We start from the raw sequence: 17609 nt of genomic DNA, 5'->3' as shown, positions 1-17609 counted from the left end.
TGACATTTTTTGCTAATTTTTACAGCTATTGTTTGTCACTGTGTGTCTTTTTTGGTCAATTTGTTTCTATTTCCATGATTTCGGGTCATGTTTTGGTCACTTTTACATCTGTTTTTGGTCATTTTGTCTTTTTTGGTCATTTTGTGTCTATTTTGATAATTTTGTGTCATTTTTTCATCATTTTTACATGTATTGTTTGTCAGAGATGCAAAATTACCAAAAATATATGTAAAAATGTAGCCTGGGTATACCCATACTGCCTTGCGCGCTCGAATTTCATTTCGAACCTCCAGGCAGTCTGGCAACCAGGGCCGTTTCTTAGCCCTAACGGTAAGACGATGACGCGTATTACTCGGCAGACGGAAGCTTGTAGTTTTTTAGTTTTCTTCCGGATCCAACATTGCTGCAGCAGACTCCTGTTTGACCACGAAAAAGGATGTTTTAGCCTTGCTTCCGATAGGATTTGGGAAAAGTGGCGGAGCCACCCAGAGACATCTTGTTTATTGCCCATAAAATCAGTGGATGTGTGGCTGAATGTGAACATGCTGCAGAAAAACGTTGCAGAAGCAGAATTGAGCATTTTAGTCTCAAAGTAGAGATGGGCTAGTCTGGCTATGTAAACCATAGATGTAACCTTCAATTTCTATCGCTCTACATACGTCATCTGGTATAACTGATACGATTGGCTAAGAGCTACCTACAGACGCTTTTGATAGACAATCGTAGCGCCCAATAAACAGCTCGAGAGGATCGTAAACCACGCCTCCTGTACAGAGAAATGAACGGCTGGTTTCCAGACTAATTTCATTTGTGATTAGTCTGGTGTTAGCCAGGCTAGTAAAAATGACCAACAAATGACACAAAAGTATCCAAATAGACACAAATTGAACAAAAAGACACAAAATGACCAAAAATAGATGTAAAAATGTGTGAACACACAGAAGAGGTAGAGGTAGACAGTGAAGGAGGAGAGGAACCGTCAGGGAGAACAAAGTGGAGAATCAGAGGGACTAAACATTGTTTTCTGAATGCTTCATAGATTTATTTCAATGTTGCTTTCATGTGATGACACAACAGAGAAGTCAGATGCAGAATCTCATTATTTGGTACATGCAGTAAATCACAGTGTAGCCAATAAGGAGTCAGACAGCAGCTGAAGGATCCTCACAGTGTGAAGAGGAGGGAGCCACTGAAGGTGTTGTAGTTCTTTGAAGAGTCCCAGAGAGTATAGCCCCATGGGAGAACGAGGTGGATTTGATCTCCTGCCATCAGCTCCAAGACAACAGAGTTAGTCATGTATTCCTCACCTACCTCTTCCTTAATCTCCCCATTCCACATGATCCTCTGGTTATTCTTGAACACCTGTAGACCCATCCAACCTTTTTGGCCACCACATATAGTGAACTGGAAGTAGTAGACCCCTCTGACTGGAGCTGTGAAGAAACCTACAGAGCAGAAAATAAAAAACTGTAACAAATGTAGATTAACATGAGTAAACATGTTGATGTGAGCTGCAGTAATTTACCTGTAGATGGATTGTAAGCATCGCCGATGTTGGTGAAGACTTTGCTGTATTTCAGTGTGGTGTCTGTGTTGAATGGTCCAACATGCCCTGAATCAGTCAGACCTGTGTAAAAGGCCACCTTCCTCTCTGAGAACAGAACAAAGTCAGTGTAAGTCATTTAACTTCACCTGGTGTGTGTGTGTGTGTGTGTGTGTGTTCTTTTCCTTCCTACATAGTGAGGACCGGAACACGTTTTTAACCAACAGAGTGAGGACATTTTTGCAAAGTGAGGACATTTTGGCCGGTCCTCACTTATTTAAAGGCTTTTTTGAGATTTCAGACTTTGTTTTAAGGGTTAAAGGTTACAATCAGGTTTATGTTAGGGTTAGGGGCAAGGGAAGAAGATTATTATTGTTAACGAGAACGAAAACGAAACAAAATAACGAAAACTAGAATTGAAAAAACATTTTCGTTAACTTTAATAAAAATAAAAATGAGAGTTTAAAAAAAAGACAATTAACTGAAACAGTATTTTGTGGTTACAAAACTAACAATTATAATGAAAATGTCCTTCATTTTTGTCTTTGTCAACTTTTTTCATACATAATGAAGATGGATCAGACAAAGGAAATAAAGGCAAAATTTATTGTGGCCTCTTTTAATCTCCCACCCAACAAATACCCCATTACAAAAAAACTGAAACTAATACAAACCAAACTAAAACTAAAGCATTTAAAAAAAAAAAAACTAAACTAAAACTAGCAAACTCACTCTAAAAACTAATAAAAACGAACTGAATTTGAATTTTGGTGGGAATGTGTCAGAAGAAATTCAAGTAGGAATAGTTAGAAAAGTGGGATTGGGTAGAATTAATATGAACATAATGAAAAGTTAAATAATACTGATGATATATCCAACATGTGAACTTTCAAGTTAATCAAAGAGCTCACACTGCACTAACATGGTGGCTTGAAAGGGAAAGATAATGTTAAAGTAGGAGGGAAAGAGAACTGGTGATGAAACAGAATATTAGTGTGCAGAGACAGAGGTCCCAAAACAGCTTGGGAGCAATGCATCACTCAGAAATAGAGAATAAATAATAGAGATCTGGTAATGTTAGGTTATACTAATAACACATAATGAATACTTTATAATGACTACAAAAAACAAACAAACCATAGCTCTCTATGGACTTTCTATTGACAGAAGAAGCCTCCTCGGCAATTTCATCAACTAGCAAAAAACAGAAAAAGATGGTGGTGATATTTGTCAGTGAAATACCTGCGTTCTCTGTTTCCAGGTCACTTGTTCTGTTCATGGTGGCAGTCAGTCGAGTTTCCAAAGACATCAGGTCTGCAGCTTGGACTGAAAAACAGAAAAAGTTTGATTGTGATTGGTTACAAGATCCTGTAGTGAAGTGAATTACAGATCAGAGCATGCTGTTTACTAGGAATTCAACGGTACACCCTAAAATACCGTTCTGCACAGAGCAATACGCCCTAATTACTAAAAAAAGAAAAAAAAAGAAAAAAAAAACTATATTACTTAAAAAAGAAACAAAATTACCAAAAGAGACACAAAATTACCAAAAAAGTAATTAAAAGGACCTTCCACACACAAGACGGTAAAGTGCCATTTATATAAAACTCAAATTAAACTTTCATATCAAGGTGAGGGCCACAAAATATCGTCATGAGGGCCGAAATTGGCTCACGGGCGACGAGTTTGAGACCCATAATTTACACCCTGTTTTGTCTAAAAGTGCTGAGTCATGGTTAATTAGATCTGGAGATACAGTTTGAGAGCAAAGCATCAATCAGAAACAGAGAAACAATGATGGAGATCTATTGATAAGGTGTGGTGAGCAATGAAAGTGATGAGTCATGTTTGGTTATACTGTTCCTACAGAATGAATACTTTGAAAAGACCCCAGAAAACAAACAAACCATAGTTCTCTATGGACTTTGTATTGACAGAAGGAGCCTTCTCAACAATTTCATCCGCTAGCAAAAAACAGAAAAGATGCTGGTGATGTTTGTCAGTGAAATACCTGCGTTCTCTGTTTCTAGGTCACTTGTCTTGCTCTCGGTGGCAGTCAGTCGAGTTTCCAGAGACATCAGGTCTGCAGCTTGGACTGAAAAACAGAAAAAGTTTGATTGTGATTGGTTACAAGATCCTGTAGTGAAGTGAATTACAGATCAGAGCATGCTGTTTACTAGGAATTCAACGGTACGCCCTAAAATACCGTTCTGCACAGAGCAATACGCCCTAATTACTAAAAAAAGAAAAAAAAAGAAAAAAAAAAAATATATTACTTAAAAAAGAAACAAAATTACCAAAAAAGACACAAAATTACCAAAAAAGTAATTAAAAGGACCTTCCACACACAAGACAGTAAAGTGCCATTTTTATAAAACTCAAATTAAACTTTCATATCAAGGTGAGGGCCACAAAATATCGTCATGAGGGCCGAAATTGGCTCACGGGCCACGAGTTTGAGACCCATGATTTACACCCTGTTTTGTCTAAAAGTGCTGAGTCATGGTTAATTAGATCTGGAGATACAGTTTGAGAGCAAAGCATCAATCAGAAACAGAGAAACAATGATGGAGATCTATTGATAAGGTGTGGTGAGCAATGAAAGTGATGAGTCATGTTTGGTTATACTGTTCCTACAGAATGAATACTTTGAAAAGACCCCAGAAAACAAACAAACCATAGTTCTCTGTGGACTTTGTATTGACAGAAGGAGCCTTCTCAACAATTTCATCCACTAGCAAAAAACAGAAAAGATGCTGGTGATGTTTGTCAGTGAAATACCTGCGTTCTCTGTTTCTAGGTCACTTGTCTTGCTCTCGGTGGCAGTCAGTCGAGTTTCCAGAGACATCAGGTCTGCAGCTTGGACTGAAAAACAGAAGAAGTTTGATTTGTTGTTCATATTTATTGTAAGTTCATCAGTTAACTGATACACTTTATCACCTGCATTTTCTCTCTCCAGCATCTCGATCTTGGACTCACTGCTGCTCAGTCTGGTCTGCAGGTCTGGAGTTGATGCAATGACAGTGAATTACAGAGCAGCACGCTGTTAACATGCACAACACATTATTTACAGTAGTATGTCTATGGAAGAATTATCCTATCTTTATTCAAGAGCGTAGATTTTCAGTTTGAGAGAATAATTTGTCTTTCTCATGCTCAGATTTGTTCTCCTCATGCTCACATTTTGCGCTCGCACTCAGATTTCTGCTGCTTTCTTTCAAAATGTATGCGTGCACTTAAAAATCACATGCTTGTGCTCACATTTCTTCTGCTTGGACACAAACATTTCGCTCGCACTCAAATATGTCCTGTGCGCACTCAAATCTAAAGTCTACGCGCTCAGATCTCAACTCTGCGCTCTCAAAACTTTTGTGCTCGGACTCAGAACACGCACGTCCTCTCAGGTTGAGGTGTCTGCTCAGACTGAACGATGTCCCGCCCTGCGCTTAAACTAGTGTGTTTCACCAGCCAATAGGGAGACAGCTAGATTGTGACCCCGTCTTAGGTGCGTTGCCTCGCCTTTTTGAGCGCTCCGTCGGGGCGGGTATATGGTCTGTTTGTAAAACTGCTTCTCTCTTAAAATACACCAATTGACCATATTAGCCAGCTATTTGAATCGTCACCTATTTAAGACGCAGCATATTTATGTAGAATTAATCTTAAATAGTCCTAAAAATAGTTATCGTAGTTTAGATTATATATATATTTTTTTAATTATTGTTTATATATATATATTTATTGTTTTTTATTTTTCACCTGTTCAGTGGTGTCACGACAGTCCAGTGGTGAAGGACGCTACCATCTGTTGCACTTTAAACCATGGGACGCCGGTTCGCATCCCGTCTGCTGCACTCTTGCTGCATGTCTTATTATGATTTACATTTTTAATTGATAAATTAATGTAACAGTAATACAATCCGTGTAACCAGCTGCTTCTCTTATTGAAACGTTTAACAAGAGATGATGGGTAAATAGACTTGGCTACGTGATTTAAAAAAGTATAATGAAAAATACGCTATGATGATGATAATGATTTGAGGATAACATTGGTGCGTGTAATGCACTGTATCACCGTCCTATTTACGCGGTCAAAGCCAGGGAGCGCATAATTAGGCTAATGTTGGTAATACTTTCACTTTCACAAGAAGAAGACTTTGAGCAGGATTCGGAGCGCGGCAGCGAATGAATGGGAGACAGATGGATGGCCAAAGACCTCAAGTAAGTTCATTGCTAAATGTTGCTACAACTCAAAACACATCGACCATATACAGTAGTTTCAATAACAGTACCGTAATCATTTTGACACTCGTACTTATCAACATATATAGCGGGCCTTCATTGTAACATGTACAACGAAAGTACAATAATTGGCAACGTATGATCGTACCAGCGGCAGGTCGGCACACATAATGATGCGCGAGCTGAAGGGAATCCCCGCTGACGTCACTTCATTCATAATGAGTTTCTGTCCCTAGTGCCGACAAAGGCCCGCTATATATGTTGATAAGTACAAGTGTTTTGAGTTGTAGCAACATTTAGCAATGAACTTACTTGAGGTCTTTGGCCATCCATCTGTCTCCCATTCATTCGCTGCCGCGCTCCGAATCCTGCTCAAAGTCTTCTTCTTGTGAAAGTGAAAGTATTACCAACATTAGCCCAATTACGCGCTCCCTGGCTTTGACCGCGTAAATACGACGGTGATACACTGCATTACACGCACAAATGTTATCCTCAAATCATTATCATCATCATAGTGTATTTTTCATTATACCTTTTTAATCACGTAGCCAAGTCTATTTACCCATCATCTCTTGTTAAACGTTTCAATAAGAGAAGCAGCTGGTTACACGGATTGTATTACTGTTACATTAATTTATCAATTAAAAATGTAAATCATAGTAAGACATGCAGCAAGAGTGCAGCAGACGGGATGCGAACCGGCGTCCCATGGTTTAAAGTGCAACAGATGGTAGCGTCCTTCACCACTGGACTATCGTGACACCACTGAACAGGTGAAAAATAAAAAACAATAAATATATATATATAAACAATAATTAAAAAAATATATATATAATCTAAACTACGATAACTATTTTTAGGACTATTTAAGATTAATTCTACATAAATATGCTGCGTCTTAAATAGGTGACGATTCAAATAGCTGGCTAATATGGTCAATTGGTGTATTTTAAGAGAGAAGCAGTTTTACAAACAGACCATATACCCCCCCCGACGGAGCGCTCAAAAAGGCGAGGCAACGCACCTAAGACGGGGTCACAATCTAGCTGTCTCCCTATTGGCTGGTGAAACACACTAGTTTAAGCGCAGGGCGGGACATCGTTCAGTCTGAGCAGACACCTCAAACCTGAGAGGACGTACGTGTTCTGAGTCCGAGCACAAAAGTTTTGAGAGCGCAGAGTTGAGATCTGAGCGCGTAGACTTTAGATTTGAGTGCGCACAGGACATATTTGAGTGCGAGCGAAATGTTTGTGTCCAAGCAGAAGAAATGTGAGCACAAGCATGTGATTTTTAAGTGCATGCATACATTTTGAAAGAAAGCAGCAGAAATCTGAGTGCGAGCGCAAAATGTGAGCATGAGGAGAACAAATCTGAGCATGAGAAAGACAAATTATGCTCTCAAACTGAAAATCTACACTCTTGAATAAAGATAGGATAATTCTTCCATATATGTCCCTCATTTTACCTCAGAAATACACTGAAAACTGCTGTAAATATCCATGAAAACTCAACAGTTTTGCTGTTTTCTAAAACAGAGCTGATCCTTTGTGAAATATATTTCATAAAGAAAACTTGACAAAGACAGAAAATGTTTAAACTGTTGAACTTATGTTTCTCTGAGGTATTTTTTCTGCTTAATTTGTTTTCTACAGCGTCCCAACTTTATTATATATGAAACCTTTAACAGCTTAAAATATTGTGGTTAAAAAACATGATGTTTTTCAGAGAAATACCTGCGTTCTCTGTTTCTAGGTCACTTGTTTTGCTCTCAGTGGCAGTCAGTCGAGTTTCCAAAGACATCAGCGTCTCGATCTTGGACTCACTGCTGCTCAGTCTGGTCTGCAGCTCTGGAGTTGATGCAATGACAGTGAATTACAGAGCAGCACGCTGTTAACATTCACAACACATAAATTACACCAGGTTGACCCTCATTTTACCTCAGAAATACACTGAAAACTGCTGTAAATATTCATGACAACGTAAAGACAACATGAACAGTAATCAGTGTGTACCTGAGTTCTCTCTCTGCAGCAGATCCACGTACGCGTTGAGCTCCTCCACCATGTCTCTCAGAAGACTCATCTCCGCCCAGATGTCAGCTGTGGTTGTCTTTGTGGTCTCCGTCTCCTGAAGCTCCCCCTGAGCTCCTGACCCACACAGAGCCAGCAGCAGCAGCAGCAAACCAACAGCCCTCATTGTTCAGTTCACACGTCTTCACAAAGGTGCAGAGGTCCAGTCGGCCTGCCTTATATCCTCTCCAGACTCCAAGGATCCTGTTTGGGATGACGTGTTCTAGTTTGGCCTCTGATGAGCCGATATGATCTGTGTGCAGGTGAGAAGATACCAGCTGCTGCAGGCTGCTGGAACACTTTGACCATGAAAGCCTCTCATGCAGTCCCAGCTGTGCATACAGCGTGTTTATTAACACACACACAGACACACAGTTGACGTCACGCTGAGGCCTTCTAGCTTGACTGATGCTTATCAGCTTCTCTTCACTTTATCTCACTACTGACCTCATTCTCTAGAAAAACTCTCCCCTGGCACAACATTGGGACAGTCTTTGACATCTGATAGTATAATTTCTGAATGATTCATGAATACTCAGTTTGGGCAATAAAAACTGTAGTCAGGGGTCAAAGGTCAGATAGTCAAACATTAACTGTCAGTGGTTCTGAGGTAGAAACCATCCTGCAGCATCTGAGTGACTCACATTTTAAAAGGTTTTATTGCCACTGCTGAATAAACTTTATTTGATGAAAACATTTTATAAATTAGAATCCACTTTCTCCTTCCTTGTTGTTATTTAGTTGTTTTAAAGAGAAAAGAAGCATCAAGTTGTGAGTTTAAAGGTAGAAATAAGTGAAGGTTTGTTTCCACTGCTGATTCTATCAAACAATCATTGACAGTATTCTGGAGGACGTCCAGCTGTAAAACCTTCAGCAGCGTGTTGCCTCCTCCTCCTACTCTCCTCCTCTTCCTCCTCCTCTTCCTCCTCCTCTTCCTCCTCCTCTCTTCCTCCTCCTCCTCTCCTCCTCCTCCTCCTCTACTCCTCCTCTACTCCTCCTCTCCTCCTCCTCTTCTACTCCTGTACTCCTCCTCTTCCTCTTCTCCTCCTCCTCTCCTCCTCCTCTTCCTCCTCCTCCTTCTCCTCCTCTTCTTCTCCTCCTCCTCTCCTCCTCCTGCTCCAGAATGCTGTCAATGATTGTTTCATATAATCAGCAGTGGAAACAAACCTTCACCTATTTGCACACACAACCTAACAGAGATCCCTGAACTAGTCCGGGTCACTTCAGGTCACCTACAGAAACTGTTTCTTAGTTTTTTTTCTCTTGTCTCACAATGTTTGTACATTTTTCCGTCCTTCCACAACGACTGGTGCACGAGCAGCGAGATCACAGACACACACTGCTCCCTGACATGGAAGCCATGACAGTTGTCTGTAGGCCCTTCTATCTGCCCAGAGAGCTGACAGAAGTGATCATCACTGCTGTGGACAATCCACCGGATGCTAACGTTAGCATCGCTCTCACTCACCTACATGACACTGTCAACAGGCTGCAGCTGGCTCATCCTGAGGGAGTCCAGATCATCTCTGGGGACTTTAACCAAGCATGCCTTAAGACTGTCCTTCCCACATTAGTACAGTATGTACAGTGTTCCACCAGAGGGGCTAACACACTGGACCGGGTTTATTCCAGTCGAAAGCATGCCTGCTGAGCTGTCCCCCTCCAACATCTGGGCCTGTCTGACCATCTCTCCCTGCTCCTCATCCCTGCATATACTCCCCTCAGGAGGAGAACCAGCCGGTTACAAAAAACTGTACAAATCTGGCCAGACGAACATCTGTCTTTAATTATGTACCTTTTCTATTTTTGATTTTACTTGAACTTGTCCCGTTCTTTATGAAGCTAACCTATGAGTCATGTCTGTGATTTTACGGCTTGTCAGAACAGTCTTTATTTTACTACCCTGCTTTTAATAACTGTACAACAGAAATGCACATTTGTCTTCAGTCAGGCAGCAAACTGGCCTTCATTTATCAAACGCACTTAGAAACGAGCGCAGATCTGAGCTTTTATTTCGTCTCGTGACAGGGTTCACATGGGATTTATTAAACATTCATATCTCGCCAATAACAGTGTGAGAATGATGAGCTGTTGTTAAATGTGGCGGCTCGAAACAAGCGTCATTTAAATACCAAGCCCCTAATATATATAATATATAACATATATATATAAACCACGCCTCCTCTACGGAAAAAATTAATTTCTGGTGTCCAGACTAGTCTCATTTGTGATATAGTCTGGCATTAGCCAGGCTACAGAAAGACACAAAATGACCAAAAATGACGAAAAATTATCTAAATAGACACAAATTGACAAAAAAGGCACAAAATGACCAAAAATAGATGTAAAAATGAACAAAACATGACACAAAATTATCGAAATAGACACAAAATGACCAAAAATAGATATAAAATGACCAAAAAATGACACAAAATTATCAAAATAGACACAAATTGACCAAAACACACACAAAACAACACACAAAATGAACAAAAAAGACAAAAAATGACAAAAATAGATATAAAAATGACTAAAAAATGACAGAAAATTATCGAAATAGACTCTTATTGACCCAAAAAGATGCATAATGACCAAAAATAGATGTAAAAATGACCAAAAAGACAAAAAATGAGCAAAAATAATTTAAAAATGATCAAAAATGTACACAAAATTATCAAAATAGACACAAAATGACAAAAAATAAATGTAAAAATTACCAAAATGCATTAAGTTTCCCTCTGTGACATCACTTCCACCTTCATGTGCGTCATAATCACTGCGGCCACTAGAGGGCGACGCTGACTACTCAGGTAAATATGCGTCTTTATATGTTTTTATAAACGACTCACAGGGGTCGTATTCTGTGGGAGCAAAATCTATTTTCTTCACATATTTCCTCACTTTCTTATTTGTCTCTAAATGTTGTCCCTGATGTTGACAATTGTCTTTGTTGATGAAAACTGTCCTCACAAACATAAATGTCAACAACAAAGATTTCCTTATTTTAAGAAATATATTCTCATGTTGCAAACAAAACTGTCTTCACTCTTCACAAATCTCTGCAATTTGCAATAAATTTGCCACTTTTTGGAAATGTCCCCGATTTCAAGGTGTAAAACTGTGGTCCTCACAAAGACAGAGATACAAGAAAACGTGTGTGTGTATACATGTTATTCCTACATAGTGAGGACCATGACAAATTATTAACCATCAGAGAGAGGACACTTTTGGGAAGTGAGGACACTTAATTAGTATTTAAGGTTCAGGTTAAAATTAAGAAAGGAAGAGGAGGAGAAGGAGGAGGAGAGGAGGAGGAGAAGAAGGAGGAGGAGGAGGAGGAGCAGAAGGAGGAGAAGGAGGAGGAGGAGGAGAAGGAGGAGGAGGAGAGGGAGAGGAGGAGGAGGAGGAGCAGGAGGAGGAGAGGAGGAGGAGGAGGAAGAAGAGGAGGAGGGAGGAGGAGGAGGACGAGATGGGGAGGAGAGGAGAGGAGAGGAGGAGGAGGAGAGGGGGAGGAGGAGAGGAGGAGGAGCAGAAGAGGAGGAGGAGGAGGACAAGATGGGGAAGGAGAGGAGAGGAGGAGAGGGGGAGGAGGAGGACGACGTGAGGAGGAGGAGGAGGAGGAGGAGATGGGGAGGAAAAGGAGGAGTAGGAGGAAGAGGAGGAAGAGGAGGACAAGATGGGAAGGAGAGGAGAGGAGGGAAGAGGGGGGAGGAGAAGAGGAGGAGAAGAGGAGAGGAGGAGAGGAGAGGAGGAGGAGGAGGAGAGGAGGAGGAGGACGTGAGGAGGAGGAGGAATAGGAGGACGAGATGGGGAGGAGGAGGAGAGGAGGAGGAGGAGGAGGAGGAGGAGGAGGAGAAGAGGAGGAGGAGGAGAAGAGAGGAGGAGGGAGGAAGAGGAGGACGAGATGGGGAGGAGAGAGAGGAGGAGGAGGAGGAGAGGAGGAGGAGGAGGGAGGAGGAGGAGGAGATGGGGAGGAAGAGGAGGAGTAGAGGAGGAGGAGGACGTGAGGAGGAGGAGGAATAGGAGGACGAGATGGGGGAGGAGAGGGAGAGGAGGAGGAGAGAGGAGAGGAGGAGGAGGAGAGAGAGGAGGAGGAGGAAGAGGAGGACGAGATGGGGAGGAGGAGGAGAGGAGGTGAGGAGGAGGAGGAAGAGGAGGACAAGATGGGGAGGAGAGGAGAGGAGGAGAGGAGGAGGAGGAGAAGAGGAGGAGAGAGGACGTAAGGAGAAGGAAGACGTGAGGAGGAGGACGTGAGGAGGAGGACGTGAGGAGGAGGAGAGGAGAAGGAGGAGGTGAGGAGGAGGAGGAAATGGGGGAGGAAGAGGAGGAGTAGAGGAGGAGGACGTGAGGAGGAGGAGGAGGAGAAGGAGGAGGAGGAGAGGAGAGGAGGAGGAGGAGGAGCAGGAGGAGGAGAGGCGGAGGAGGGAGGGAGGAAGAGGAGAGAAGAGGAGGAGGAGGACGAGATGGGGAGGAGGAGGAGAGGGGGGAGGAGGAGAGGAGGAGGAGCAGAAGAGGAGGAGAAAGGAGGAGGAGAGGAGGAGAAGGAGGAATAGAAGGAGGAGTAGAGGAGGGAGGAGGAGGAGAAGAGAAGGAGGAGGTGAGGAGGAAAAGGAGGAGGTGAGACGGAGGAGGAGAGGGGGGAGGAAGAGGACGACGTGAGGAGGAGGAGGAGATGGGGAGGAAAAGGAGGAGTAGAGGAGGAGGAGGAAGAGGAGGACAAGATGGGAAGGAGAGGAGAGGAGGAGAGGGGGGGAGGAGAAGAGGAGGAGAAGAGGAGGAGGAGAAGAGGAGGAGGAGAGGAGGAGGAGGAGGAGGAGGAGGAGATGGGGGAGGAGGAGGAGGAGGAGAGGAGGGTGAGGAGGGAGAAGAGGAGGGAGGAGGAGGACGTGAGGAGGAGGAGGAAGAGGAGGACGAGATGCGGAGGAGCGGAGAGGAGGAGGAGGAGGAGGAGAGGAGGAGGAGAAGAAGAGGAGGAGGAGAGGAGAAGGAGGAGGTGAGGAGGAGGAGGGCGACGTGAGGAGGAGGAGGAGGAGATGGCGAGGAAAAGGAGGAGTAGAGGAGGAGGAGGAAGAGGAGGACAAGATGGGAAGGAGAGGAGAAGAGGACAGGGGGGAGGAGAAGAGGAGGAGAAGAGGAGGAGGAGAAGAGGAGGAGGAGAGCAGAGGAGGAGGAGGAGATGGGGAGGAAGAGGAGGAGTAGAGGAGGAGGAAGAGGAGGAGGAGATGGGGAGGAGGAGGAGGAGGAGAGGAGGTGAGGAGGAGGAGGAAGAGGAGGACGAGATGGGGAGGAGAGGAGGAGGAGGAGAGAGGAGGAGGAGGACGTGAGGAGGAGGAGGAGAGAGGAGGACGAGATGCGGAGGAGCGGAGAGGAGGAGGAGGAGGAGAAGAGGAGGAGGAGGACGTGAGGAGGAGGAGAGGAGAAGGAGGAGGTGAGGAGGAGAAGGAGGCCAAAATGCTAAAAATGACCAAAAAATGTAAAAAAATGCCTTAAATTTAAAACAGTAAATAAATGCACATGAATGCTGGAAGTTTCCCTCTGTGACATCACTTCCACCTTCATGTGCGTCATAATCACTGCGACCACTAGAGGGCGACGCTGACTACTCAGGTAAATATGCGTCTTTTATATGTTTTTATAAACGACTCACAGGGTCGTATTCTGTGGGAGCAAAATCTAAAATGTTGTCCCTGATGTTGACAATTGTCTTTGTTGACCAAAACTGTCCTCACAAACATAAATGTCAACAACAAAGATTTCCTCATTTAAAAAATATATTCTCATGTTGCAAACAAAACTGTCTTCACTCTTCACAAATCTCTGCAATTTGCAAAAAATTAGCCATTTTTTGAGAAAATGTCCCCGATTTCAAGGTGTAAAACTGTGGTCCTCACAAAGACAGAAATACAAGAAAACGTGTGTGTGTGTGTGTGTGTGTGTGTGTGTACATGTTATTACTACATAGTGAGGACCATGACAAATTATGTACCAACAGAGAGAGGACACTTTTGGGAAGTGAGGAGAGGAGAGGAGAGGAGAGGAGAGGAGAGGAGGAGGAGAGGAGGAGGAGGAGTGGAGGAGGAGGAGGAGAAGAGGAGGAGGAGGAGGAGGACAGGAGGAGAAGGAGGAGGAGGAGGAGGAGGAAAGGAGGAGAGGAGGAAGAGGAGGAGGAGCAGGAGGAGAGGAGAGGAGGAGGAGGAGGAAAGGTGGAGAGGAGGAGTTAGGACAAGGAGGGGGAGGAGGACAAGGAGGAGGAGGAGAGGAGGAGGAGAGATGGGAGGAGGAGGAGAGGAAGAGGAAGAGGAGGACGAAAGGAGGAGGAGGAGAAGAAGGAGGAGGTGAGGAGGAGGGGGAGAGTAGGAGAGGAGGAAGAGAGGAGGAGGAAAGGAGGAGAGGAGGAGGAGGAGGAGAAGAGGAGGAGGAGGAGAGGAGGAGGAAGAGGAGGAGGAGATGGGGAGGAGAGGAGGAGGAAGAGAGGGGGAGGAGGAGAGGAGTAGGGGGGAGGAGAGGAGGAGGAGGAGAGGAGGAGAGGAGAGGAGAGGAAGAGGAGGAAAGGAGGAGGGAGGAGGAAGAGGAGCAGGAGGAGGAGGAGGAGCAGAGGAGGAGGAGGGAAGGAGGAGGAGGAGCGCGGAGGAGGAGGTGGTGAGGAGGAGGAGAGGAGAAGGAGGCCAAAATGCTGAAAAAATGACCAAAATATGCCTTGAAGTCTAAAACAGTAAAATAAATGCACATGAATGCTGGAAGTTTCCCTCTGTGACATCACTTCCACCTTCATGTGCGTCATAATCACTGCGGCCACTAGAGGGCGACGCTGACTACTCAGGTAAATATGCGTCTTTAAATGTTCTTATAAAATGACTCACAGGGTCCACACACACACACACACACACACACATTACATGTCCTCACTTTCCAAAAGTGTCCTCCCTTTGTTGGTTGTTTTCTTGTATTTCTGCCTTTGTGAGGACCACAGTTTTACACAAAAAGTGTCTATTTTTTTGCAAATTGCAGAGATTTGTGGAGAGTGAAGACAGTTTTGTTTGCAACATGAGAATTATATTTTGTTAATGAGGAAATCTTTGTTTTGACAATTTTGTTTGTGAGGACATATAAAGACGCATATTTACCTGAGTAGTCAGCGTCGCCCTCTAGTGGCCGCAGTGATTATGACGCACATTAGGGTGGAAGTGATGTCACAGAGGGAAACTTCCAGCATTCATGTGCATTTATTTTCCTGTTTTTACTTTAAGTTGTTGTTTTTTATTTTCTGGTCATTTTTACATCTATTATATGTCATTTTGTGTCTTTTTTGGTCATTTTGTGTCTACTTCGATAATTTTGTGTCATTTTTTGTTCATTTTTACATCTATTTTTGGTCAGTTTTGTGTTTGTTTTGGTCAATTTGTGTCTATTTTGATAATTTTGTGTCTACAGCTTCCCAACTTTATGATATATGAAACCTTTAACCTTTTTTTGTCATTTTGTGTATTTTTGGTCAATTTGTGTCTATTTCTATAATTTTGTATAATTTTTTGGTCATTTTTACATCTATTTTTGGCCATATTGTTGTCCTATTTACATTAAGATATTTTGGGGGAAATTAGGACCGTTTTTGGACAGTTTGGGGGACATTTTCTGTGGTAAAGTGAGAATGTGTTGGGGGAAAATTGAGGAAATTAGAAGAGTAAGGTAAGGATATCTTTGATGGAAATTTGGCAAATGTTATCACAACATAAATGCGAAAATTACGTGTTTTAAACAGAGTTAGTCTGATTCACTAGTAGATCAATAACTCCGTCACGGATCGGAATGAAAATTAACAAGATATTAGAGAAAACCAGGGTGGTATTTTTTCTTGTCATTTTCTGTCTTTTTTGGTCAATTTGTGTCTATTCAGATGATTTTTGTGTCATTTATGGGTAATTTTTACATCTATTTTTGGTCATTTTGTCTTTTTTGGTCATTTTGTGTCACTTTTTGGTCATTTTTGTTTCTATTTTGATTATTTTGTGTCATTTTTTGGTCATTTTTACATCCATTTTTTTGTCATTTTGTGTCTTTTTTGGTCAATTTATTTCTATTTCCATGAATGTGTGTCATTTTCTTTAAATCATTTTTACATCTATTTTTTGTCATTTTGTGCCTATTTTGATTATTGTGTATCATGTTTTCGTCATTTTTACATCTTTGTTTGGTCATTTTGTGTCTTTTTGATAATTTTTACATCCATTTTTTGTCATTTTGTGTCTTTTTTGGTCAATTTGTGTCACAGTCAGCCCCTCCTCTTCCTACTAGGCTCCAGCTTCACACCTGGTGGTGGCCCCGCCCCCCTAATCCTGTGTCTCATCACCTCATTGACTCCGTATTCAAACCCTTTGTGTCCCCAGTGCCAGACTGTCAGTGTACCATGTGTCCTACCCTCCAACGTTTTCCTAGTGTGCTTTTTGGTTTTGACCCTTGCCTGTTTTTGGACTCTGCCTCTGCCTCCCTTTGGATTGTTTGCCTGCCTTGCCTCCCTTTGGATTGTTTGCCTGCCTTGCCTCCCTTTGGATTGGTTGCCTGCCTTACCTCCCTTTGGATTGTTTGCCTGCCTTGCCTCCCTTTGGATTGTTTGCCTGCCTTGCCTCTCTTTGGATTGGTTGCTTGCCTTACCTCCCTTTGGATTGTTTGCCTGCTTTGCCTCCCTTTGGATTGGTTGCCTGCCTTACCTCCCTTTGGATTGTTTGCCTGCCTTGCCTCCCTTTGGATTGGTTGCTTGCCTTGCCTGACTGAACTCCCATGTACCGAACCATTGCCTGTGATTAAAGACTGGTTACCTTCTCTTTCTGCCTCCAGAGTGTTGCATTTGTGTCCTGTATCCGTGCTGTGTAACAATTTTTGTCTATTTCGATAATATTGTGTCATTTTTTGGTCCAAAAATGACACAAAAATGACACAACATTTTCAAAGTAGACATACAAAAGAGGTAGACAGTGAATGAGGAGGGTAACCGTCAGGGAGAACAAAGTGGCGAATCAGAGGGAATAAACATTGTTTTCTGAATGCTTCATAGATTTATTTCAATGTTGCTTTCATGTGATGACACAACAGAGAAGTCAGATGCAGAACCTCATTATTTGGTACATGCAGTAAATCACAGTGTAGCCAATAAGGAGCCAGACAGCAGCTGAAGGATCCTCACAGTGTGAAGAGGAGGGAGCCACTGAAGGTGTTGTAGTTGTTTGAAGTGTCCCAGAGACTATAGCCCCATGGGAGAACGAGGTGGATTTCATCTCCTGCCATCAGCTCCAAGACAACAGAGTTAGTCATGTATTCCTCACCTCCTTCTTCCTTATTCTCCGCATTCCACATGATCCTCTGGTTGTTCTTGAACACCTGTACACCCATCCAACCTGTTTGGCCACCACACAGAGTGAACTGGAAGTAGTAGACCCCTCTGACTGGAGCTGTGAAGAAACCTACAGAGCAGAAAAAGAAAAACTGTAACAAGTGTAGATTAACATGAGTAAACATGTTGATGTGAGCTGCAGTAAATTACCTGTAGATGGATTGTAAGCATCGCCGAAGTTGGTGAAGACTTTGCTGTATTTCAGTGTGGTGTCAGTATCGAATGGTCCAACAGTTCCTGAATCAGTCAGACCTGTGTAAAAGGCCACCTTCCTCTCTGAGAACAAAACAGAATTAACTGCAGCTGTAGAATGTTCCGGCACAGTGACAGCAGCCAGAGATGGACAGACTGGAATTTCTGGCATTGAACAGAA

General features: G+C 42.8%; 1 protein-coding gene across 3 annotated transcripts; it reads right to left on the bottom strand.

The window, feature by feature from the left end:
- Positions 1 to 1014: 1014 nt before the first annotated feature.
- LOC131985186 (multimerin-2-like) lies at positions 1015 to 8270 on the bottom strand. Of its 3 annotated transcripts, XM_059350247.1 has the most exons (8): positions 7795 to 8270; positions 7516 to 7629; positions 4484 to 4546; positions 4325 to 4408; positions 3555 to 3638; positions 2786 to 2869; positions 1526 to 1651; positions 1015 to 1445 (listed from the first exon to the last, which is right to left on the bottom strand). In XM_059350247.1, the coding sequence occupies exons 1-8, from the start codon at positions 7976 to 7978 to the stop codon at positions 1165 to 1167; spliced, it is 1020 nt and encodes a 339-aa protein (XP_059206230.1). In that variant the 5' UTR covers positions 7979 to 8270; the 3' UTR covers positions 1015 to 1164. The 3 variants fall into 3 exon arrangements, with proteins under 3 accessions (XP_059206230.1, XP_059206232.1, XP_059206231.1); XM_059350249.1 differs by lacking the exon at positions 2786 to 2869 and having other exon boundaries at positions 7795 to 8269; XM_059350248.1 differs by lacking the exon at positions 3555 to 3638 and having other exon boundaries at positions 7795 to 8263.
- Between the last annotated feature and the right edge of the window lie 9339 nt (positions 8271 to 17609).

This window comes from Centropristis striata, chromosome 14 (assembly GCF_030273125.1).
Source record: "Centropristis striata isolate RG_2023a ecotype Rhode Island chromosome 14, C.striata_1.0, whole genome shotgun sequence".
NCBI classification, from domain to species: domain Eukaryota; kingdom Metazoa; phylum Chordata; class Actinopteri; order Perciformes; family Serranidae; genus Centropristis; species Centropristis striata.
Note: the sequence above shows the minus strand (reverse complement) of the source record. Positions and strands in the feature narration are given on the sequence as shown.

Excerpts from the sequence above, each read along its gene's own strand:
- LOC131985186 (XM_059350247.1), bottom strand. The coding sequence starts at position 7,978 with ATGAGGGCTGTTGGTTTGCTGCTGCTGCTGCTGGCTCTGTGTGGGTCA. Across the intron at positions 7,630-7,794 it reads GCTGCAGAGAGAGAACTCAG|AGCTGCAGACCAGACTGAGC; the intron begins GTACACACTGAT and ends CATCAACTCCAG. Across the intron at positions 3,639-4,324 it reads CCTAGAAACAGAGAACGCAG|TCCAAGCTGCAGACCTGATG; the intron begins GTATTTCACTGA and ends TCTGTTTTTCAG.